Below are 26,816 nucleotides of genomic sequence, written 5' to 3'. Positions count from 1 at the left end.
GGCCTGGCCTAGGCGGTGAGTGACCCTCAGCGCACGCCTGTGCGGCCTGGCCTGGGCCGGGGGCGGCCTGTTTGCCGCTTCTCCGCTCACCTTTGGGAAAAAGCATTGTGGAGTCGAGTTTTCGTTCCGTGGTCCCTTTACCGTCTGTTTCGGTGCAAGTCCTGGTCTGCAGGCGGCTGCCTCAAACTGCCCAAATGCTGGTTATGATGTGTACTGTAAGAAAGTACGTTTTCTGCTCACTCCTGATTAAAAAAAAAATAAAAAAAAAATCCCTAGTTGTGTAGAATGAGGTTGGTTGTAAGCAAAGCGTGTCCCTGGTGTTAACAGTACCTTCTGGGCTGATACCATCGTAGGGCAGTGTGAGCTGGGTGATGATTGTTGGTCTTCACCCTGTTCAGACAATATTTTCTGTAAAGGTATTGTGGTTCATTGAAAAACCTCAGGACTGTAGCATAATTGTGCAAGGTTATAGACTGATACACACTCCCATGTGTAAGGGGAAATAATGCCTATCTGGGGCTTAAATTATCAGAATAATTTGCCAGAGGTGATGACTCAGCACATTTTTTAGAAATGTAGATAGACTATGTGAAGCTTCTGGCTAGGTACATCCAAGCAAATCATGTAATAAAAACCTGCTAGTTAAAATAAGGTTCCTCATCTGTTACTGGGTTAAATGTAGGATGACAACTTTTTTGGAATGGTTTTATGTCAAAGCTTTTAGCTTTCCTGCCAGGCAGAAGAAAGTATTCAGTTAAGTATTACAGGAGATCTCATCTCCGTGAAGAAATGCAGATATCTTATAAATTCTTATTATCACTTCTGTTAAATTTTTAATTTGGTGGGTTTTGGTTTTTTTTTTTTTTTACAAATGTAAAAATTTGCTTAGGTCATACATAGTTACTAGTAGGTTACTGACTTGATTTGTGAGTGTTTTGGATAGAGGGGAAAAAAGCCTAAGTTCTCCATGTGGTTAAAAGACAAACTATGTAGCTAACCACTCTCATGTTTCCAGGGTTTTGAGTAGTATTTGTTAGTTATACTCTGGAGAATTCTTTACCTCTGGCTGTACTCAAAGTATTTGGTATTACAAGATGTAATGCACAATAAAAAACATTTACTACAGGCGTAACACTAAATTATAGCACTTCTAAATACAGTTGTGCTGTTTGATTTGTCCATTCCCCTTTTAACTAGAAATATGTAAAACTTGGCAACTAGAGTGCTACTATTCAGAGCAATTGCCTCATTATGTGTGGCAGAACAGAAACAGTTTGAATGTAAAGTCACTGTTCTGGTTGTGCTCAGATTTGGCTGGTCAGTTAATGTAGCATCTCTGGGACCTTGTAACACTGTTAGAGTCCTGGCAATGAAAAGAAAATGGTGTTCTTTATGAAAATAAAACTATTGTTGCTTGAGTGAGTGATTGGTAATAATATGGTGATATATGGTGAATAGTGAAAATTCTGAAAACTATTTAAGCGATTCTCACTTTTTGCTGACGTATCTATAAAACTGCCCATCTTGGGCTATATAATGCTTATAGCATCTCCACTTTTCTTTTTTTAAATTTACTGCTTGTTTCAAAGTAATTCCTGACATCTATTATTTTTCTAGGTTGACCAGCTCCAAAATGTTATCTCAGTGTCTGTGCCAAGGTTACAAATGTTTGGTTTTACACAACTTAAAACTGCATTCAATAACTGTGGCTACTTTGGCCAGAAGGATCCATTCTTCAGCAAAAAAGCTTTCTGACTGTGAGTTAAAGGAACAAACTGTCCAGAAATGTGAAATTGAAGAGTTGCCTCGAAGTACACAAAACAGTAACTTTGGAAGATTGCACATACCAGTGATGCTGGAGGAGGTTGTTAATTGTTTATCCCCCCAACCAGGCCAGGTGAGTTAAATGATTAATTAACATTTCTGATTCAGTAGCAGTCCCCCCGAAAAACTTACGCAGTGTAGGGATAACTTGTTTAGAGGGATAAAGGGATGCTTTTTAGGAATCAGATGCACCTTTTAGAAGTTCTAAATTGTTTTTCAACTCAAATTGGTTTTTATTCAAAATAATAAAAATCTAGTAGCTGTATGTTTGAATCCCCAAATAAGCAGTATTTGTTAAAACTGTAGCAAGTATTTGAATAAGTTCTTGCTTTTATGCTTGTCTTTCTGGATTGTTTTTGTGTATTTCTAGGGTTAGGTTAATTACTAATAGTAGCAGAGAGTTCTCATGTATGGTTGTCATCAATTTGTGAAGAGCTCTCTTCCTGTGGTAGAAGAGGTAGTATGTAGATTTAAAAAATCATTATCATCGTACCTTGTTCTGAGATAGTGATTTCCATGGTTTCACTTGGTTCGAGGCAGTGTGTTTCTGTAGGGTATGCTTACACTGCCTAATGCGATGCATTGTAGAGGTACTGTAGTTATAAATTAGCTGGGGATGGTATCAGGAGTGGTTTAGCATCAGTGACATGGAAATATTGCAAGTCGTCTTACTTGGCTGCAGTGCTGTGAGTAGATTCCACCAGGTATGTGGGTTAACTCAGGTCTCTCTACACCACAGTGTTGATATACCTACGTTTTGTTGGTGTGTGCATGTAACTATAATGTTACATAGTCCCTTTACAAAAATGATATACAGTGAAATAGTTTTCATCTGAGGGACCCTAAATACAATATTAAGTCAAAAAGCTTTCTTATACTATTTAAACACTTAAATGATTTTCACATTTCAGATGCTTTCATCTGTCATTTTAGTGCTTTAAGTTAGCTTCATAGAATCTTATTAATGTAGTTTTATTACAAAGACTGAAATGATAAGTAAAAATTTTAAAGTGGGTCTACGTGTATGCTTATTTTTGTTCAGAAAAGGCATTGTCCAACAGTGGCAAAGGCATATGGCAAGTTTCAGATGGATTCAGGGATCAAAAACCTGTGGTCAAATCCTTTTGCACTGCTTTTTGAGAACTTCTTTAGTCTCTGCGATAACGTATCATTTTAAGTGTGTTGAAAACCAGAGAGAATCCAAATGGCATTATTTTTGTAACATACACATTGCTCTTGCATGTGTCCTATTGTTGAAGATACCTAAACTAGTAAAATTTTTAATTAATTTAAAGTTCAGATTGCATTCAGATGTCAGAACTATGATGACATTTTCACACATTAAATGAACATATAAGTTGTGACACTGTATGTAAAACTTTTTTTCCTGTTGTGTGCATTTCTGCTTAAATAAGAATTAAGAACAGGCTGATGAAGTGACTGTTTATTAAACTGTGTGTTTGAATATATATAAAAACTTACTTGGCACAAAACTTTCAAAAGAAACTCTATTGGTGGTTATAAGCTGTAAGAGTAACATTGTTGTCCCTGAAGGCTTTTTGATAATTTAAATATTTATGGTTGTAAAATAGCTTATTATTGGGGTGGGACTTTTTCAGGTCTGTGTATGCATGGTTTTGCAGATTCATAAGCTAGTGGTGAACTGCTAAGAACAGATACAATAAAGCACAAGTGTGTTACCTTGAAGAGAAGCATTTTTAATATGGCTAACCTGTTTAGCATAACTGAAAATGAAACCAGCGCTTCCATTTTTCTTTGTTTTAAAGACAGAGTAAATCATGTTTTTGCAGCACTTTCTGAAGCCAAGTTTTGAAAACGAGCAGTGTGCCAAAAGATGCAATGTATCGTTTTGCTAGAGTAAGCATCAGTGACATTTTGAACAAAGATTGAGACTGTTTCTCACTGATGTGAATGGCTGTACAGTTTCTGTTAACATGGATATAAACTGTGGCTGTCATATCAATTTACATTTTTAAGGTTATAGTATGACTAGGAAGTCTGTGAACACTTTATTTTGTGGATAGGGAAGGTAATGTTCTGATCTCGGATTTTGTTTTTCTGCTTTCTCCTCCTATACACATGAAGATTTCCTTTAGTGGGCTTTAACACAGTTATAGTCTTCGGTTTAAAAAAAAAAAAAAAGCTGATTTGGGCCTCATATTTCTTGTTGTGTCCTCAGACAAGGAGTAGCCATTATAAAGAAAAATCCAATTAGAAAGACAACATTCTCCTTATGGTTTTGGTCAGTGAAGGGGATTTTCATTTTACTTAGAGGGGTTCCTAAGACAACAAATGTTACTTAAGAGTGAGTCACAGCTGAGATAAAGATGTTAGTACCCGCCTACTGAATATTGTTGACTGTCTCCTTTGTGGAAATTGTTTGTCAGGGATTTAAGCAATAGTATTTTCAATTTACATTTGATTCTTTTTTTATTGCCTCAGAGCTTGTTTGTACAAAGTCCCTGTAGCAGTCTTGGAAGCATATTGTACAAATTAGTTTTTACTGATCTACCTCACTTTTCCTCAATGAAAAGTCTGTTGCAGTAAATCCACACAAAGTAATTTCCTCTTTAAGTTTACTGTATTGACTAAACTACATTTTAGTTTTTTTCAATCCACTAGTGTTCTTTACATATACTCAACCAGTGTTTTGGCAGTTGACTGGGCAGCCTGAGTTTTCTCTGTTCTCTTAAACTGTAAAGATAACAAAGAACCAAGTGTATTTTCAGAATGAATGTCTTTAGACATCCAGAAGCATGTTTTCCCAATTTTCACCCTATCTTTTTTGTTTTTAACATTGCAAGTCGCTTGCCTTTTACCTAGAGCTGCAGATCTCTTTCACATCATATGGCTGTATTTCATTAGCAGTGAGTTCTACTGTGAATGCCAGAGGATGAAACTTTGAAATTTTAATTATTCTTATGGGGGTCTTATAATGAAAGTTCTTAAAGGTTGCAAAGCTGTAGGAAACTTTGATGCTGCTCCAGCACAAACAGCACAACTTGATGTATAATATTACTTAAACTTCAACTAAAACAAAAAAAAATATGCCGTACTCAGATTTTGTGGGGAAGCCAGTAATCTGATGACATATTTAGTTTTGTGTTAAATATGATCTAGAATAAAATGGAGATACAGTAAGGTCTAGCAGTATTATTTGGTTTATGATAGTTCTGGAAGCTTTTTTTTAATACCTGTAAATTAAATGGAGGTGGTCAAACTTGATATAAGAAAGAATAAATGAGACCATTCCCTCTTCCCCAGTGTTTAAGTGATTCATCAAAGGGAGAGTTAATATCAGATGATCTTTTCCTCTCATGATATTAATTTGTGTCTAAAAACATCAGGCAGTTAATATTCCCCAAACAGATTTTTGTCTGACATCATCTTGAGTTGGAGGTATCCTCTTCGATTAATAATACTGATTAGTTTTTACTACCCAGTTTTTATTGAAGAGGGTATCCTCTTTGTCTTGGAAATAATGTGTGATACCTAACTTCTAGAGAGAGAGGTGTTTCTTAAAAACATTCAGCTTTGTGATCAGCTTCCCTTTTGGTCTTTCAGGTATATACTGTTCTCAGGATAGCTACTATTTTCATGCATCCAAATGTCAGATGATTCTTTTTCAACTGAGGGGTGAGCATGGCCTTTTCAAAATAACAAGAGGGAGCATAAGAAGTTGCTGACAATCAAACATTGGTCTTTTGTCACTGAAGTGCTGCTTGAGCTTTGCAATTAGTTTGAAGCCAGTACCCTTTCACCTCCTGGAGTTGTCTTGCCACTGTTGGACGTTGTTGGTCTGGAGGATAGTTAGTTCCTTCCTGTTCTGCAGAGCTAGTTGATCAAGTGATAGATGATACTCAAAGGAAGCTGAGGTAGACTGCTGGTGGGCAGAAGCAGAGTCTGTTATGAAATTGTTGTCTTAGTTTCTTTATATTCTTGTCCATATGTCAGTATTCCTTTTCTTTTTCTGCCTTATACTGAGTGTAAGCTCTTAAGGACAAAGATAACCTTTCTCTGTACAGCACCCTGCAGAGTGGACTTCTGTTTTGTGAGAATAGTGTCCAAGGATTATGGTGTATAAATAGTTATGTGGCTATGCTGGTGACCAGTGTACTTACTGTAGTACTTCCAAAACCATCTGCAAATAATTTAGAACTGGAACAACCCATTTACACTAAAGGCTGTCAGAAGTGAAGTTTTTTGAAGGGTGTCCCAAGGTAAACAGGAATTGGAAAGGGACCTGAAAAAACTAATTCTGAGTTCTCAAGTTGTATGAGGTATTTTGTAGGGTGCAACCAAAATACTGGGTTTGGCATGAAATATTAATTACATCATGAGATAAAATGCTGAAATACTTGTTTTGGAAAAGCACAACACTCCATGGACATAGTAACTGTCTTTATCAGTTTAGCCTATTTTCCACTGGACTTGTAAAATGAAAGTAGACGACATAAAGCAATTGATTTATATAGTGATCTTTATTGTAGGAACAACTATATGTTTTTCTTCTGGGAAGCATGCTGAAAATATCTTTCTATATGCAAATTGTATGGTTACTTTTCCCCGTGGCAGCAGTACAGTGATTTATGTAGTGACTGATAAAGATAAGCCATTGTTGTAAAACAGGAAGAAAGATACAGGAACTTGCAAGAGGCAATAAATTAATATAGAGAAATTCTGAAAATATTCTGGGAATTACAGAGCACACTTTTTTCTGTGATACTTCTCAATACTCCCCCAGTAACACTGAAGTATTTCAGCTGATCATGTAGTTCCTGTGTAGGTATCCTTTCAGTCACTCCTGTCCTGCCTGGTTTCCTGGTTGTGTATATTGTGAATTTACGGAAGAGACTAGCCAGGTTTCAGATCACAGCCATGCAGGGAGCTGTGTACTAAAATGTGTGTAGAGTGTGTGTATGTATGTAAAGTGTATTTATTTTCTGTGGTGTGTAATAGGAAACCTGTTAAATGGTATCTCATCAGAGAGCTCTGTTTAAAGTATTTGGCTAAAATCATACTTTAAAAGGGATCTTTTTGGTGAGGTTAGTATTTGAATGTAGTGCGTGACAACAGAAAACTTTTTCAAAATATTTTCAAAAGAGTTTCAATTAAAGTCTGCACAAGATAGTACCTCAAATATCTTTTATTATTTAAAGTAAAAATATTAACTGGTTTTATGATGGTAGTATCTACATGGGGATTTGGAAAACCAGATCCCATTTGCTTAAGCTCCTTAACATAAAACTGATTGCTCTCTGCTGTGACGAGCACTCGAAATAAAAAAGTAACAAGGTAGAAGGACTATTATTTAACAATGTGATGCCAGCAAATGTCCTATGTGTTCTATGGCATCTGCATCTGGGTGAGTTCCATCACGAGATGAGAGAGGGAGGAAGGGGATAGGGAAGGAAACAAGACAGGAGATGGTGTTCATGAACGGCTTGTCAGTTGGGGGGGTGAAGAAAGTCCAGTCATGCTTTTTAATTACCTGAAATTTCTTGTTTTGCTGTATTCAGTAGTGGGTCCCAAAATAATACAGGGATCATAAATTCCCTCATGACAGATGACTTAAAACACAAATTTATTTGAGAGCACTGCACAACTGTTCTCTATTTTAAAGCTGGTACTGCTTAGACTGTGCTACCAGGAAATTAAGAATATTGTATTGAAGCTGAATGATGACAAGGTATGAATGAGGCACTGTGAAGAAGTCCCTTCTGTTTTACTTTTTTATACTTCAAGGTTTTGCTCGTTAGAGTGAAAGTACCTAAAGAACTTGGATGGGGGGAAGAATTACTTGATGGCTACAGCTGCACAGGGAAGAATTTTTTGGTTGTAATTCTTGGACATCCGCCCAACCACCTCTTCTTCCCACCTGCAGCATGGCTCTCAGCAGGCATATCTGAATGTTATTATCAGCAACAGCAACAAGATAGCTCTCACCAACTTTATTCTGCGTCTTTCTCTCTCTATTGCGGTAGAGGAGGGGATGCCTGCAGCTGCTGTCTCCAAAGAGACCAGCAAGGGAACTTGGTCTGCCTACTGAGAAACTCTGCAGATGCACCAGATTTCATTTTATTGTAATACTGGGTTAGCTTGCTGTTATCACTCTATCTCATAACAAATGATAGTGCTTCAGGAGACTATTTAAGATGCTGTGTTATAATAAAGCAAGATTCAATGCTTTCGGGTGACTCAGCTTGTAATGACGCTGTATATGCTCTCCTTTTCTGTTGTGACAGCATTAGTCTTTGCACCTCTTGGGGAAAACTAATAAAATTCACCAGAAAGTAATCTAAGAGCTTTAAATTTTAACTTGAGTGAGCCTGTGATCGCAGAAAGGGTGATAATTAATATATGTAGCTACTCATTTCCTCCCCATCTAGTACTGTGTGTCTTATTTAGTCAGCCTTTTGGCTAAGCTTTCTTATTAAATATTTGAATTCGAGTTTGCAAACAGGAATACAGACTTTTTCTACCACACAAAATATTACTAGGATTTTATGGTTACAATTGGAATATGGGAAATATCTGCAGGTTTTTTTCTTACTTTCTTGTCTTTCTGTTTAGGATAATCCTGTTGTGAGTAGCTTTGCACAGGCTTGTTATGCATAAAGAGATCATTAAAAGGTTAAACTACCAAAATTGATGATTATAATGAATATCCGAAGTCATCCAAATGTATGGTCTGATTATTTTTATTTACATTTTTTTCTTCTTCCTGGAGTTTGAGCACATAATTTTCATTCCAGTGGTGTTTGCTGGTGCTCAGCATCTTGGCAAAATACTTTTCTAATAAGTGTTTTAAACATTGAGATCAACTAATATTGTTTCAGACTTCCTCCTTAGAAAAAGTTATATTATCTGATGTCAAATTGCTATAGGCACCTGGCAGGCAAGACATATCAGAAATATGTACGTGGCTTTTTTGGGTTGGCTAAGCATAAATATTAAAGAATGGATTAGATTTTCAGTTGAGCCTTTGTAAAATTTTCATTGCATCTTAAATACCTCAATTATAATTGAGGAAAGAAGTTTCTTCTGAGGTAGCTGAGGAAATCAGGTCTGTCTTCCTAAGTCTAGTGATTAGCTGAAGTCATTCAGACATTGAAATTTTAATTTCCTATGGAAATGTTAATAATGGCATGCTTGAGTCATAATGTCGTTAAATCTAATTCCAGACAACGTTACTCTTAGGAGAATGAGTAAAGTAAATAATGCATACTGAAGCGAGGCCTGCCAGAGCTGTCTAAAAGCAGGTGAGAAAGGCAGGTGGTGGTGGTTTTTGTTTGCTTCTCATACTTCTGATCTGAGAGGGATGGGGGAAAGGCTCATCTGTGTTCGGTTGCATTGAGGAGATTTGCTCCCAGTGTTTTTTCTGGATGTTTCACTCAGTTCCATGAAATGCAGTGTGTGGCTGGCAGGTTTCACACTAGACAAGGAATGGCACTGGGAGGGTCAGGGACGTGGCTCCCTTGGCTTCTGGATGTGCGAGGACCAGAGTGGTTTACCAGCGAACGGATTTCTTGTGCCAGGCTTCTCTGAAGGACTGAAAACTGATGTCTGGGAAAACGGTCATTGTATTTTAAGATAAGTTGTAGGTGTTTACAGGTAGAGTATTCCAGTATGTTCAGTAGAATCAAGATCACAAATTAAAGTGTGCAGTTTCAGAAAATAAGTGAAGAAGGCAAAACAATAACAAAGAGGTAAAATGCATTTTTGTGTATTAATAAATAAATGTTCATAAGTAGAGAGTATCTTGCCTCTAAAATTGCTGTTTCATATTTAGCTGTAATGAGAAAATTGAACCATTGCAAAGAAAATATATTTGAAATTAATTTTGAGGCTATTGAGTGATGATGATTGATGGGCGCTTCAAAATATCATATTCATAACAATCTTTTTTCCCCTCTGTGTGTAATGATCTAGAGAGGGTTGTTAGAGAATGCAGGTACTGAAATGCTTGACTATGAAGACCTAGTCAGTGATCTTAGAGATATTTCAACTGTATACTAGTATAATTTAGTGGCATCCTCTGTCAGTGTGCTGATGAGATGAATGGGAAAAATGGGTAATAATGGATGCATTATGTTGAACTGTTGAATAGACCAGTACTGGAAAATCATTTTATATTGTACTTAATACTTCATGTGAGAAGGTTGTTTTCCTACAAAATGCCAACTATTTATTTAAATTTCTCTTTGTAATGTAGATTGTTATACTTGGAGTATAAACAACTTTTTATCATTTCATATTCTCTCCGAGGTGCTTTTGGAAGAAAATTACAGTTCAGTTATGTTCCACTTATCAGTCCTTATGTTTTCAAATCACATGTGATAACTTTTTGCATAGATGAAGGACCTGTACTGTATAGAACTGCTCAGTGATATTTTTTGCTTGCAACTAAAAGTCATTTTTGCTGTTTACTTTACTTTCTTCTTTCTCTTCTCCCTAGTAGATATCAGAAAAAATGTTTTGTATGGTGTAGGATATTACCATTAGCAGAAGTATAAAACTGTAAGATTTTTTTGGTTTGTTCATCATTATTTTCTAGCAGGTGATGTCATAAAGCAGAAGACCTTTTAATCCCTTTATAGTATTTTCACTGACAAGTTCAGCTCTTGTATATTAAGCAAGTTTTGGATGGGAATTGTGCCTCTACAGGTCTGTGGCTTAATCTGTACAATGTACCTGCTCATGCATTTTATAGCACTGTCATCAACATCACCTTTTCAGTGGTAGGGGCAGACTTTTGGAAAGCTTGTTTACCTTGCATGTGTTTTTAACAGTTTGAAGCTTGCTCTTCAGGATAACCCCAACCACAATTTGCCACAGGTGTTTGTTTTCTAGAAGGTCCTTTTTTATTCCTTTTTCATTGTTAAGTAATATCATGTTATAACATGGCAGTATTTTGTTACTGATTGAAGTTGAGATTACATGAGAACACATACTCAAATAGTAAGTTGTCTCTACTTTTTGGAGTCTCTTATAGAAGTAACAGAATGCAAATGCATATTGCCACTTTTTCAGAATGGGTGGTGGGGACTTGAGAGTATTTAGGTGTTTATGTACAGTATGTGGTTTTCTGGTTGTGAAATAATATTTTCCCCTCTGAGGCAATAGTTCTGAAAGAATTATTAAAAATCGAAATAGATACTGTCTAGTTTAAGAGCAGATATGTCTGGTTTACCTGATGAAGCTGAACATCTTTGCCAAATGTTTTATAGCCTCCTAAGAGGGAAGGAAGGTTATTAGTACGCCAAAGACTAAATAATGTTTCTTACTAAATTGCAATGATATAAAAATATCCTGATAAAAATGCAAGAGTATCTTGGACTGTCTTTGACCTCTGATTTTCTTAGCTCTAGGATAATTTTTCTTATTGACATGTGAATAAGAGCAAAGTGTATGTTTTAATAATTTTTTCAGCTGTGGCTTTGAGTGCATAGCTTCTTAATTTATTTAGAGAAATACTAAAACTCTTCCAGCATTTCTCTAAAAGTAGATTTCTCTGTTAATAAACCGTTGTTGTGATCCCACAAGTAACCAGCTTTTATAGCATGTCTCACTGTGCCAACGTTTTTTAACAATCTGTTTTATTTAAAATAACTTTAAAAGTATGCCTTCTTAATTTTTGTATATTTAATGGGAATCAAAGACAAATTCTTAGGTAGTTGTGCAAAAATAAAAAGATAACCCTTTCAATGTTTGATCTATACATGCATTGGGTTGGACATAGCGATAGGTGCAAGAAACAGATTTGGGATAAATGGGGAGGATGTGGGAGCTTTATCCATCGTAAGCCATGTATTGAGTCAACGGAAGAAACAACACTTAGAACTGAGAAATACAATCATGAAAATGTATAGATACATGCTTTGGAATTATTCAGGGGTAGGTAGTTAGACTTTGCTTTTCAAGATTAGTCTAAAGCCCTTGTTAAATGTCTTTGAGAAGCTGCACATCTTTCAGCTTACATGAGTTATGTTTATTTGACAGGTGTCACCACTTCAAGTAGAGCAGTAAGTGCACCCAGAAGAGAAAATCATAGAAACTTCATGTTTCTCGTGGTTGATTCTGTTATCTGCTAGTATTTTGTTGGCTGAAATGCTAACATCGTGAAGAAAAAAATGAACTCAAATTGATGACTCTTTTTATCAGTATTTTTGTTCTAGCAAAAATAGTTCCAGATTCTTAATAGTTCTAGAAAAAAGTTTTCCTAAGTTTTGACAGATGCCAGTCTCTAAAAGCAGTAATACTGCTTTTACAAAGTTTGAAGTGAGGGTACATATGGTATTTTTTGAGTAGAGAGGATTTATCTTTTTTTAATCCAGATTTTGTAGATGGGCCGTTGTTCAGCGGGACTGAATGCATGCCTCTTGGCCTTGAATTTATAAGCAAACAGTTATCTAGGGAAGGCATAAAAACAACAGTGACCTTGGGAAATGGTATCCTATTGAAAAGCTCTTGGTAGAATGCAAACCCTTATTTCTGCAGTAGTAAACTTTTACTTGGACACAACTAGCATTTAATTAGTTGTGTGGGTTTTTTTCCTCAATATTATATTAATTTTGTCATCTTTAGAGAGCTTTCTAGTATCCCTATATTTTATAATGCTAATAGGATTCCTTTGTGTTTCATAGATCATTTGGGATAATGTCCAGGGTGTGATTCATTGTAATGATTTAAGCAGTTATAAAATATTGAAAATATTTGCAGACTCACCAGAATTATTTTATCATAGTGAAATGATCTGATTGGATTTCCTTTTTTCAAGAATTTTGAAGACAGTGTCAGGTAAGTAAAATCTGCTGTACTACTTCTTGCTGAGACATTAAAAGGTTGACCTTAATTTCTGTAAATTTGGTTTATGAATTTCTTCGAATGTTTTGAGCATGGCTTGGAATGGGTTAAATGGTTATTCACTACAGACTGCTTTGATCTGGTATAATAAAAACATGAAGAAGCATACCAGATTTCTGTAGCAAAAATATTTAACAGCTTTCTTGGCCTATAGAAAGAAAAGTAGCACTTCAGATGACTTTCTGCAGTATTTTTGGATTTCTATAGTTGGTATACTGGAAGCATTAGTAAGAATGATCTTTTATAGCAAATGTGTAAAAAATACTTTCTTCTTTTCAACTCAAGACTCTTATTTGTACAACTACCAGTCTAACCACTGGTTTATGGCTCTATAGGTATTGTTTGTATAGGTGCTGACAAAAAAGTTGCATTACACTGATATCCAATCTTAACTCTACCAAGAGAAAGGAAGTTGACTGGAGCCTCAGGTAAGTATTATAGAAGACTAAACTAAATATGAAAGTGCATCTTGGCATGACAGGTATCATTTATGTTCTCTGTTTTCCAGTTTGTAGGGTTTTAGTAATGCAGTAGAGGCTGAATTGTTTAATTGTCACTTAAAATTGTGGCATTGAAAGGTTTCCCAGGTTTCATTGGTTTTGTATTTTGTGAGTTTCCTTTGGAAAATGCTCTTAGATTATGTTTTAAAAAATACATTTTTAAAGCATAATTGCATTTAAAAATTGTATTTTAAAAAATTACATTAAATAAACTACTTTGTCTTTAGCACACTACAGGGTTCATCTGCATTAGCATTTCAGTTCTTGAGTAAAGAATCTGCTTTTGAGAGAATATATTGATTATCCCTGCCTGAAGCAAATGGTTCACATTGCAGTGCACAAACTGATTTTCTTTAAACTGAGCCAGGAGATAGATTCTGAGAGTGCACCTTGTGCTCCAACTGTTAATAAATATTCAGCCTGAAGAACCAAAGTAGAAATGGTCTGAAGTGAATCCCACTGGCACTCGTGTAGGGTCTCGGACAAAATGGTTGCTCTGCCCTTTGAGAATCTTCTTCCACTGGCCTGCTAAGGTAGGCATAGGCAGAGTGCTGGGTGAATAAGCTATTTACTTTGTTTTGTTCTTCTGCATGGACACATCTTACATGCTGTTCACTAGTCAGACTCTGCTTTGAATTCAGATTTTTGTCTCTCCAGTTATATTCCCAAAATGTTTGAGTTCTTCACAGATGATCTTCACAGATAAATGAATTCAAATTCATTACACAGAATTTATCTTGGCAGCTGTCCTATAAGGTGGCACAGTAATATTACTTCTACTTCGCAGAACTTAGGGGGATTAACACCAAAGGGTATGGATCTTCGGTAGATGGTCATTCTGACTTTGCTGTGAGGAGGAGATGAAGTATGCCTGTTCCCAGTGAAGTTACAGCTTTTTCAATTGGTAAAAATTGATAAATACTGAGATTTGTAAATCCTACTGTAGGATCTGGGGAAAACATGCTTTAATTTAAGATTCTCTCGGCTGCAACATTCATGCCCATTTTAACCCTCAGGAGCCTTACCTGTTGCACCCTTTTCTCCAGGCTGAAAAGGAAACCTAAGTTCTTTTTCAAGTTTGTCTGGTCCTGCTTATCATATGGCTTAACAGATCTCCACCTGCACTACAGATGCTGCTATCTGGATGTACAGTCTTGTTTTCTCTCACTCTGCTGATTGTGCAGCCATGGAGTGAGCTCACACCGAAACCCTTTAATTCAGTTGCAGATGGTGAATAAGCGAGCTGATCCAGCCCATGACTACAGGGCCAGCATGCAGTGAGAGCTGAAGATGACAGTGAGCAGCTGGTTGTTTAGAGAAACAGTGAGCTGTTTACATCAGTTTATACATATGTACTGTAGGGCTTCTCAACAGGTTGCCTGTTTTGGGTCTGGACACCTCTTGTCCACTGATTGCTCCCTGTGCATTGGCACTGTTGGAGCAGAATCTGAGAGAGCAAGAGACAGCTTTCATTTTCTGATACCTGCACTTGACAGCTTCGCCATCATAGCCTGAGCATTCACAAAGAACAACTGGGAGAGAAGTCCTGCTTTTAAATCTAATTTTGGAGGTCCATGAGAATATCAGTTGAAGAGCCTTTCATCCAAGTTTATCCTCCGGATACTTTTATTTCAGAACCTGAAAATGCCACTACTGCTTAGCGCAATGGTAGAATTGTTATAATTTTAAAATCTAAGCAAAAATGTTTTTTCCCTGAACAGTGAAATGGCAGAAGACTTGCTCCCACCTCCCCTACCTCCCATTAGCCAAAGACCTTACTTCCAACATGGAAACATTTCAGTCTTCAATTTTTAAAATCAGTCAGGACTCTAAGCAGTGGAAAACAGGAGCTTTCAATGAAAAATGATAGATATTTTAATAACAATAAATAATGCTACTTGGGCAGCTTGTTAAAAAAATCTAAAATCTGCTGCTTCAGCTTCAAACTGTACAAAGCATTAGTTGTATTTTGATTTGTTTGAGATGTTTACCTGAAATGGAGTAAAAACAATGCTTCTAAAATTCTCCTTCGTAAACCTATTTGAGTAGTTGTGTCGGTATATACTTTTGGTCATCTAAATTTAAAACAAGACTTTTGCTAAGAAGGTCAATGAAACTACTTTCCTTTTGATCTTGCATCCTTGTGGGTGCCTGGATAGTTCTTCTGTAAGAAAAGTTTTAGTGGATGAGTCAGTGCACTGAGTCATAGGCAGCATGAAGCCTGTAGTGCTCTAGACTAACTAATTGGTAACAGTCTCAAATTTAATTAAAGCACAGTTGTCAGCTCTGTGTTACTGATTGACATCCCACTGAAGTATTTTGTTTTTAGCAACTTACATTAATTGTTCTTTGCTGTTAAAATTTGTGTGTTTTAAGATCTTGTTTCTGTTGAGTAGACCTGCCATTGCCATTATGTTTTACAATCCTCTTTATGATTTTTATAGTACTCACTTTGTATTTTTGTTTCCCCTGTTAGGTCATATATTCAGTAATTATGCTCTTTACCATGCCTGTGGATTTACAGATGTTTAGAGTCCTTTGAGGATTTTTTTAAAGTTCTCTTCATTAAGAACTGTCCTATTAGCACTGATGAATATTTTTTCACTTACCCTAACCTTTTGTAAGCATTATGCAAAATTTCTTAAAAATTAAGCTTAAAGAATGTTTTGTGTTGACTTGCAGATGACATTTGCAGTTGCGCTTGTCTTCATTTCTAACCTTCATCTTGTGTTGTACCCTGTTTTATAATAATGAATGGCTTTTCTTTATCCTGGTGCCTGCCCACCATCCCCAGATGATGGCAGTGGTTTCCAGTATCATTGGAGCCTTTCTCCCTCCTGTTCTTCAGTTCCTTTGTGTGTGTGTTTCTTTGCATGGTGCAGCTTGAGGAGGCAAAGAGCTATATGGAGGACACAGGGGAACAGGACATGTCTTGAAGCTGTCTGTCTGTCACGAAGGAAGAAGCCAACCTTGGAGTCTTGGAAGAAAAGCAAGGTTTAGTTGTTGGTTTTTAATCATTTGCATGATTAAAAAAAAAAACACCTTACTGGCTTTTTGTAGGATTCCTTCTTCGTCCAGCTGAGAATTGAGGAGTGAAAACTTGAACGGATGATGGCTCTCTCTGCAGCTGACTTTCTTATTTTTAAAACCTTTTGAGACAATAATTTTAAGAAATTCAGAAATTGTGTATGCTGCTTCCCTATGTGATAAATACTGAAGCTGGAATGGTGAAGAAATGTCTTTCTAGACACTTGAGGAGGTAGAAAATATTTTGATGACATTCTTTTTCTCTTGAACAGTTTTTTCTCTCCTAAGCTCTTTAGATCTGAAAGATCTTGCTAAATCACAAGACCATCAGTAATACAGTACTGGTTCACAGCAGAAGTATGTCTGACGAGTCCAGTCTCTGGCAGTGCCTAACAGCAGATGCTAATGGTAGCCTAACAGAAGGAGGAAGTAGAGAATGATTATTTTTCTACCTTGCATTACTTTTAAAGCTCTGACAGTAGTTTAAGGACATTCTTGAGGGGGGGAAGGAAAAAAAAAAAGTTGAGCATTGTATTTGTGTAATATCACTGGCATAGACCTTTTTCAAGTTTGATCTCTATAAAAAAATGTGTTAAATATTAGACCTTTCCCTGCAAGATGATATCCATAGTTTCAATATTTGCATGAAAGGCACTTTTTTTTATTTGTTCTAACTTGATGCCTGATAATATCATCAGGTTCCCTGAGCTCTTGTATTTTGAGATAAGTGAATCATACCATCTGCTACAGCTGTATAAAAGCAATGTTAATAGTCCTCCACAGAAAATTGCTGGAGCCTTTGGAAGTTGTATTGGACCAGAGAGATGTGTCCTAAGGGACTCCTTTTCCACATTTCCTATCTTCTTGTCCTCATCTAAGCTGAATTTCATATAAAGCAGCAGTGACGGAAGGTGTTGTGTTCTCTCCTGAAATGATCATTCAGTTATCTCTGAAGTTTATTCTTTGAATGTGGTTTTCTTGTTTTTCTGGATTGTAGATTTCCCTCATATCAATTTTCTCCTAGGAATGCACGGCGTACTGATGCAGTTCTGTCTCGGCCTTCTTCCTTTCTATAGGGTTTCCTCCTTCATGCATTTTTCCTTTGTCTTCTTTATCTTGATTTTGTCCAGCTCCTCTTCTTTTCTAGCAGTTCTTCTTGTTTCCCCAATTATACTCTTATTCTCTATCAAATTATCTATTTGCTTGCTTTTGCATGTAATTTAAAGTTTTACAATCCTACATTTTTTAATAGGTTTATGGCTGTAACTTTTTCATGTAGGTGTTTGTTCTTTTTCATCAGTTTATGACGATGGTTAGATATTTTGAATATGGTCACCAAAATAATATTTATCCTAGAAACTAGCAATAAATTTAATTCTTTGAGAGAAAAATGCAGCATATTTCAAAGTGTCTTTTTCAATATGAAAGAAGAAGTAAAGATTTAAGGCAAAGCTTCCACCCACCTTACAGTCACCAAGGAGAATAAACCTCTACTTGGAGGTATCTAACTTCTAGATAGAATAAAATCAGATAAAAATCTTTCATTTCAGCTGAACTTTTCTTGCTCTATGGAGAAGATTTAGGAAAATATTTCTGTGGTGGAGACTTGTAACTTGGATTTTAAACTCAGTAATTTAGGAACTGTCATATTCTGGTTTGTACAGTAACAGCAGTAGTAGTATCTTCAGTGATGAAGTTGTGTGATGTGATTCCTTTGTAAAGTATTAATGACTCTTCCTTGGACAAGTGCATTGTTGCTCATAAAATCTTGGTTACAGTGTTAAAAGTGGTGATAATTTCCTATTTTTTCTCATGCTGTTTCCCACACTGTCCATATGAATGTACGTGCATTTTTTGGTTTTTAGCACTTTGAACTTCTTTGGGTTAGGTCGTTGCTGGACAGAATCAGCATGTTCTGAGTTGGAGTACTGAAGATGAAAAAATTGAGATTTCTGTCCTCTTAATGGAATTTCTGCATCTCAATACAGAAGTCTGGAACTTTCCACCAGTAGTGGGACTTGCATTTACTTTAGGTAGAGGAAATAATCAGGAATGTTTACATATACTAATTAAGTTATGCCTTTTTAATTGTGTGGGACAGTACTTTCTTCATAACACAAACAAATAACTAATGATACTATCTAATATTTTTCCTCTGTAATTCAATAGAACATTTAAGTGAAATATTTAAAGGTTGTATTCTGTCTGCATTGACATGTTGCATGTTACAGCCAGTGGTTTTGCCTTGCTGTGGCAGATTGATTACTTTTATAAATGTTGCACAAAGTTTCTATCAGATTAGTTCTTCTGTTCTAGACAGGTAAGGAAAATTACCATTAAATGGCGTCAGAAACACTAGTCTTTGAAGTAATTGTTAGTCTCTTGGCTGCTTGAGGAGAGAATAATTAGAGAATTAAGACTTTATTTCAGCAAATGTTATGCAAAAATTCTGTCTTGTTGACCTGACTCTGAGTGGGCAAGAGTAAGTGCTCAGAACCTGATGGAGTTTGGCATTTAGAAAATCCAGAAGATAAATTTTAACACCTACTGAGGCATGAAACAATTAAGGTACCAATTTTAGAATAATTTCAGAGGCTATAATAGTTAAAATAATTCAACAGACATACCAGTAAGTACACTTGGAAACATACTCTTAGCCCCATGTTTTTTATGGTTTTGTGAAGAGTTTTTCTAAGTGCTATAGGAATGTCTTTATTCTTAGCAAGTCAAATTGCTTGCATTATGATTTTCCTATTTGAGTAGTATATTAAAATATATAACTATTAAAAGCAAAAGAGTGGTATACAAGGGGCAAATTATCAAAATCAACTAAAATTATTTTAAGGCAAGTATTAAAAGTTGGGTAAAACAGTGATTCTTACCACAATAATTTATATCCATACTCTTATTTTCAGGAAATAGAGCTCACAGTTGCTAGTTACGATATTGAACTAAGGTTGAAAATGTTTATATAGTTTTGATGAAATACATTTTGAGTAAAAGGATGTTAATAATTATAAATGATGGTAATGCCAATTTTTTTTGGTCAGGCATTCTGCATTACTACTGTTCTGTGAAGTATGTGTGTTACTGAAAATACGGTCTCAAAAGAACCCTCTAAGACCTAGTTAGAATTTTTTACAAGGCACGCATTATTTATTGCAGTGCTGGATGCATGGGGGTTCATGCCACCTAATGTGCAGACACTAAACCAGATTTTCATCCTTTACATACTTTAAAGACATGAATATTCATACATTTTCCAAGAAATCTCCACCTTTCTGCCTATCTACATAATGCTGGCATTGCAAAATTACAGTAAGCATTCGTGGGGGTCTCGGGTCGTCGTCAGTAGTCATTTGGGGAGTTAGCCCCCTACTCCTTTTCCCCTTTTATGGTCGAGTCTTTTGAGGGCAATTTCTTTTCCTTGGATGTTTCCTAACTCTATTGTCCGGCCAAGATGTTCTTTCTTATCCACCTTCTTTGAGAATTTCTGCCAGGATGTATCTATTCTTAAGGTTAGCATATTTCTCTGTACATTTTAATCACTCAGGCCTTGTTAAATACAAAGTTAAACATTTTTTGGTAAAAGAATTTCATAATATTTAAGGTATAATGGGTCACTAATTGTTACAGGCCTCAACTTGCAGGCACCAACTGCTTGCAGGCATCAGCTAGCAGGCAGCATGTGAGGCTTGAACATCATGGCCAGTCATGCCTATCAGCAGGCACCTGTGAGAACCTGACTCCGTGCCTGTCGTGCTTCAGCAATGATTTATTCTCGAGATGGTTGCATACACATTTGTATCCGGGTTAAGGAGGTTGTAGGGTGAAAGATCACAGTAGTGTATACACCCGATTGATTTGTCAACTTGGATTACATCTGTACGTTGACTTTCCTACTAAATACATTTTCATTAGTTTGCATCTACTTTGGCTGGAGCAGCTTGGCAAATGTAAACCTTGTTTTTGAATGCAAACAGGGTTCTTGTAGTGTGTGTTCTGGGAAACTGCAGATCACCACCAATCATGGGTTCATATTCTTCTGTTTATGTCAATGAACATGAAAATGGAGTGGGGTTTTTTATTTTTCAAGTTTAGTAGGAGTCTCTGTGACTCCTTTGCAATACTGGTGGCCTGTGTGGCATTCATGGCACATGTTGTCCTTTTTGATTCCTTTTGGAGGCAACTGTCAAATCTCAGTTGTGAAACCTACTAGATTTTCGTGACTGTGGTTAAATTAGAGCAAATATTAATGCTGAAAGAGCAGAAAGGCTAAAAGTAAGGTTGCTTTTCAAACATGTTTACTTGGTAAATGTCTTTTGCTGTCTTGTTTCTTAATGTTATTGGTGACATTCTGCACAGTTCTCCATTGACAAGTTTTGATCTAAATACCCATTGCATTCAGTACTTTCAGTATCTAAATTTTATTAATATTTCATTTTGGTGGTAATTACCAGTTGTGTGGTGTGGTTTGTTTTTTTTGTGTTAACTTTTTTGTGAAAGGATTCTGTATGCAGTGGTATTTCAGGAGGTCAGCAGGCTTACATTGTTGGATGTTCAGATATGTCCCTTTCTGACTATTTGTAGTCTTAGTTTAAAGGATATAAAACGCCTGTACGTCTACAGCAGAAGAATTGGGGAATGTATTTGTGCTTACCTGTTATACCTGTTATCATGAGTGTCCCACACATGATACTTGAATTTGCAGTGTCTTTAAGCACTATGTCTTCATCCAAGTGGGGCACTTTTTCTGTGTTACTGTAGCATGGAGATTTTCAGTCTTTGTTCTTACCTAAGTTTCAAAATTAGTTATTTTCCCCGGTTTCTTCAACAGAAGCCGTATCAAATTGCCTGGATTTTCTAGAGGATCTTTGTAGTTTCATATCCTGCTTTTTTAGCAGACATACATCTATTGGATCGAGTAGGGTGAAATCTCTGTTCAGTTCTCACCGAGCTGCTTTCATGCAGGTACTTAAGAATGAAATTTGTGGTCACTGATGCTGTCAAAAGTAATTTGTAGTGTTTGGGGTGATATGGGGTATGGATTTTTTTGGTAGTGTGATGTGACTTCTTAAGAAGAATTATCAGTAATAATTCTTTGTAGTGTAGACATATATGTGACACTGACAAGCTACTTCCCTTCAATGTCGTGTCCTGTAAAGAATGCTGATAGTGAGACTTGATCCAGTTTTCTTGCCTCACATTCTCTAGTTCATTTCATTTTAAACTTGAGTACCATTTAACATAGCAACAGGAAACAGTCTTTATGTCACCTTTTAATTTAAATGTTTCTTGATGCCTTCTGGAGAAAATGTCAAAAGTGCAAGCATTGTATTAAAATTAAACTTCGAACTATTATCTGTTGCTAAATGTATACTTCACATTTTTTGTGGGGGGAAGCAGAATGGGATTGGAGAAGCAGAATGCTTAAAATCTTACACCGTCATTTTTGGCAAATGCTTACTCAGAAAATGCTGATTAATAGGATCATCTGGAGTTTCAGACATGTAAGAGTTTGTCAGAATGGACCATATACTTCAGATTCTTGTAGACATAGTACCACTCCTCAGTGTTAAGAACTGGATTATTTTCCAGCTTCCTTAAATGAGCTACTCTCAAAAATGTGTATAAGATATGCTGCTAGGAAAAGTGAATATATGTTATTTTTGTGGAAAATAAGTTTCATGTATAAATTATATAATGTATAAAAAGTCATAACTGTGCTGTAGCGACAGATTTCTGTCTTTTGCATTGCTTTTAGAAAAGCTGAGGTAATAGGAGTTTGTTTTTTAGTCAATGAACCTTTATTAAAAGTTCTAATTTGCCTTTACACTTGTTCAGTTACTTTTATGCGATTTTTGTCATCTCCCTACCCCCTCCTCTATTTTACTAATAGTACTTGATTTTGCCACATTTTATATGAATTTTGGTACCATTTCTGAGATGTTGGTTGCACTGTTGCCCTCCCCTGGAACTTTGGTGTGTTGTCATATTACTCGCTGCTGAATAACGCATACAAGATAGTGAATGATTTATCACAGACTTGGACAGAAAGGAAACACTGGGGCTAGGGGTTCGCATTGAGGTATTTAACTCTTCCATGTACTGATCTTTAGGGTAATGACACACCTTTGTGTATTTGACATAGATATTGCATTTCTTGAATGATTCCACTCTTTGGAAGAAAAGGGATGACAATTCAGATTGGCTGGCAACGCCTCTTACTAAGGTGCTGTCATTTGTATCTTGTTTGTATAGGCAGAGTAACTGGGTGCATCAGCCTGGATAAGGATGGTGGGTGGCTAAGTACCGCACGTATTCAAAGGAGAAGAATCTTCCCAGTTTAGTAAATTTACTAGCATAAGGAATTATGTGAGATTTTACTAAATGAACCATTAAAAAAATGTATTATACTGGTAAGGTGAACTTTTATTTGTACTTCTGTATTCTGTTGGAGCAGTTGAATGTCTGATGTGGATTAGACCACACTGAGCGAATCGGTGCAAGTGTCATTTGAAGAAGACTTGAATGTTAGAATCACAGAATCATTCAGGTTGGAAAAGACCCTTGGGATCATCGAGTCCAACCATCAGCCCTACGCTACAAAATGCTCCCCTAATGTTGATATACAACGGACAAACTAACCACTTCGGAAAATCATGCGGTTATTTCAGTAACTGGTGTTAGATCTTCACTGGTGGTTGCTGTATTCGCTGCCTGAATGCTGAGCTATGCTTTTGATAGCTGTTGGAAAAATTTCCCTCACTTAGCAGTTACACATTCGAGAGGTTTCTGCTTCTGTTCAGCCCTGCCTGTGTTGGCCTTACCTGTGTGGACCATGGTGTGGGAAGGGACTCCATCTTTCTAGGGTGCTGTGTTCAAATCAGGAACGTACACAAGCTTGGCACATTTCGGGGTAAAAAACAAGTGAGGCTAAGTAGGATATTCCTCTGGCATGCACTCCTTTTATTTATTTAGGTTTCTCCAAAGTGGTATTGCCTTACTATGTGCTTTAAAGAGGGAACAGGAGTAATTGTTGCTAAGGTGGATTTTTCGGAAATGTACACAAATATTCTCCAATAATACATAAACTGTACTGGGGCTCATATGATAATGGGGCTACTACTGTCGTTTTCTTTAAGCAGTAGAGGGATTTGACCCTTCCATATTCCCCCGGAACATACAGAACTGTTTAGGGAGAAGTAATGTGTACTTGAGGATGATTGTATTTATTTAGCCTTGTGAATCTATACATTTAGGATATGATAAGTGAAGCAAAGTTCCAAACTGGAGCCGTTAACTGTAAACTATTTTTTTGACAATAAAGCCGATGCAATCACTTTAAAACATCAACCTAGTTTTCCTTGGAATAGTGACAGTAAGGAGGGTGTGATGAAATACCTGCAGATGGATACAGTTTGGGGAAACACTTCAGATAATTTTACACCCCAGCGTGTGCCTGGAGTGACACAGTACCAGGACGGTGAAGATAAGGTTGGTTGCATCCAGGACAGCACAAGCTTGTGGATACAACAGCAGGCACTAAGAAAGGGTAACTGTACGTTCATCTCTGCAGGAGCTCAAAAGTCCTGAATGTGTTGAAAGCTAGATTCAAAAAGAGGTTTTCATGGATTAAGATTGTGCTTGCGGAAGAGAGGATTCAAAATTCTAATTGCTTTTTAATTTATCTTCTTGTGCAACTAACTTTTGGGTGGAAATACAGGATAAAGCTAACAACTGTGAAACTAGTAAACCCATCTTGTTGTGCACGGTGATTCCAAGACAGCTAAGCACTCTCGGTGTGTTCATAACATTAAACCCATGCACAGTTTTTTTGGAGGTAAATGAAACTACATCTGAAGATAAACATATGTTTAATTGCTTTGCTCCGAGGGAGATGACTATTAATCTGTGTAACTACATGGAATTGTTACTGTTATCTGTATGGTTTTTCCTGCTCTGTCATGCTCATTTGTTTGATCTTGGCTTAAGTTAGATAACAAGTTTGTTTGAGAACTGTATTATATGTGTGTATGGTTCATAAAGCAAATTAGTTTTGCTAATGGTGATTTCTTTGGCCTCTAATAAATGATTCTGGCATACAAGCATCACTATAGAAAAACAGTAAAACAATTTGTTTGCAGGCAATAAATAATAGACAAAGGGGAGCAAGAAAGTTTTCTGTGTTTACACTCTCACGATAAAAGCTGTCTTATTTCCTGTGTATTTGTAGGGATTTTTAAAACATTTTTTTCACACAGACTGTAGCATGTTAAGTAGCCTTGCTCCTGTTTGTTGTGTTTTAACCTAATGCTGTGTTAGAACTGGTTGATTCAGTTATGGGGTATATCTAATCTGTGCAGTTAAGGTAGACGCAGGTGCTCTGTGCTTCTTGGTTCAGCCATTAAGAACTAAGAGGTGAGCCAGATCAGCTCCTTGTTTTATAACATGCTGCCACAGGTAGTACTGCGTAAACAAAGAGTGTTGTCAGAAAGTGCAGAGTTTTGGTATGCTGCCTCTTTCCAGCTTTTGGCTTATGATAGTATCTGTATTGTCATGTTGAAGTGCAAGCAATTAGTTTAACAAATTCATTGTAAAATGTAGCTTATTAAGTTCTTAATGCACTTGATTATTCTTTTTGTCATTAACACAGCTGAACGTCTTTTTTTTTTTTTTTTTAATAAATAATACCCCCCTCCAAAAAACTTGCTTAACTTAGTCATGCCATTGTATTCTGTGATTTCCAGTGTTGCATGTTATATTAAAATACACAAGTTATACAGCTTAGAATGGGTTTTTTACCTTAAAAAGGAAGTCAAGGGGCACTTTTTCAGACTACAGATTATGGATACATGTTCTTTTTCAGTGACTTATGTCAACACTGAGGACACTTTAAACATGTTTTATTACTATGGTGACATGTTGCTGATTAAGACTTCCTATACTACTATTGAACCAGCTGCAGTTTCCACAAGAGGTTGGAAGTTCCTGGTGTTCGATTATATGCTCTGAAGGGCAGAGTAGGTACCTTCTGTAATCAATGAATTTTATGAAAACTCTATAGTTCTACAAGGTTTTTATGCTCATTATTTCTGCCAGTGGTGAATGACAGGATTTTTCTCAGGGTCTGTATTATGTTTTGATTGCTATATTAATGTAATAAAGAGTATTAAAGTAAATGATAAGTCATACTGTTCTCACTAGGAGTCTGAACTCATATTTGTGGTAGGAAATTAATCTGGTTTTAATTGCCTGTGAGTCTGAAGTATGTTCCTTTTTGTAAAGCTGATCTCACATAAATATAAATCAGTAACTGCCTGTTCTTTAATTATGTATTAGTGTATTGTACCTGCATACTAGATGAGAATATGAGCATCTCCAGTTACAGTGTATTGGAGGTCATTAAATCTTCTCTGCTCTATGAAGTTTAGTAGCACTGCATTTCTAATTACTGAAAAATGTACTGTGTGTTTGTTGCTTGTTTTAGAGTGGCTATGTTTAGCTACAGTAACTCTGTAAGTAACTCCATAGGGATTTTTGACAATACGGAAAACAATTGCTGCAGCACATGCTATAAAATTATTCTTTTTTTAAAAAAAACAAAAACTGTCACTGTAAATAATGTTGAGATATTTTAATGTAAAATTTAAAAATTGTATCAATTATTTGAGAATATTTTCTAGTATTTCATAAATACGTGGCTGATTTCTACCATGGTCCAAAAATACTATATTAATTTCATGAAAAGATGACTAATGTAACCTGCTTTCTCAGTAGCAGCATCTCTTCGTTTGCCAGTTTGCACTTGACCTTTTACTTCTTCAGGCAGAGATTATTTCTGCTAAAAGTAATGTAAAATTTCTAGAAAGGACACTGAAATATGTTGGGACCAAGTGATTTGCAGATAATATTTTTATTGGCTTTTGATTATCAGTGTTAGGATTTAGGTGTACAAAAGCTTCCTGCTGTTTAGCAATAACTGCACTCATGAATTGGAAGGCTGAACTTTACTAATACTGTTGTTGCCATACTGAAAATATTGCTGTGATGTAAAGTAGGAATTTGAGCCAGTGCAGTTGCCTCTTTTTCTGAAAAGCATTGTAAGCAAGGGTGCTGGTCTAATCCTGGAACATGATTTCTGGTGATATTTTAACTTAGCTCCCTATTCATATATCTATTTATGTGATTTGTTTGGATACTAGTAAATTTTCAGATAACTTAGAACAAGGTCTGATTGATCAACACAATACAGAAATGACATACGCAAAAATAGCATAATATTATGGCATGAGAAATCTTATTAATAAGTCACGGTATTAGTAGACATGATTAACATCCAGTGCAAGATACAGGGCATCAGTCAAGGTCTGGAGATAGCAGGATTCATTTGGCTCTTACCTATGCTAGTCTGTAGCACAATGTTTTGTTGCTATAGACAGTCCTTCCCTCAACAGCACATCCTCTGCAGTGGTCTGTGCTTCTAAGTAGAACATCCCTTTTATAACATTTAGTTTACCTTCTTGCAGTATCTGAAGGAGGCATTATCAGCACAGTGTTTGACATACCATGTTAGGG

At 36.3% G+C, this 26,816-nt stretch overlaps 1 protein-coding gene across 1 annotated transcript in view; it reads left to right on the top strand.

The window, feature by feature from the left end:
* The first annotated feature begins 29 nt into the window (after positions 1-29).
* METTL15 (methyltransferase like 15) overlaps positions 30-26,816 on the top strand; it is a 91,148-nt gene continuing 64,361 nt past the window's right edge. Inside the window, exons 1-2 of the mRNA XM_026850926.1 lie at positions 30-223; positions 1,618-1,897. Of these exons, the coding sequence (XP_026706727.1) occupies positions 195-223; positions 1,618-1,897 (309 nt within the window). The 5' untranslated portion in view covers positions 30-194. The remainder of the gene's footprint in view (positions 224-1,617; positions 1,898-26,816) is intronic.

Source organism: Athene cunicularia (genome assembly GCF_003259725.1).
Source record: "Athene cunicularia isolate RWA chromosome 5 unlocalized genomic scaffold, athCun1 chr5_part3, whole genome shotgun sequence".
Classification (NCBI taxonomy): domain Eukaryota; kingdom Metazoa; phylum Chordata; class Aves; order Strigiformes; family Strigidae; genus Athene; species Athene cunicularia.
The sequence above is the reverse complement of the archived record's forward strand: the minus strand, read 5'-3'. Positions and strand labels throughout refer to the sequence as shown.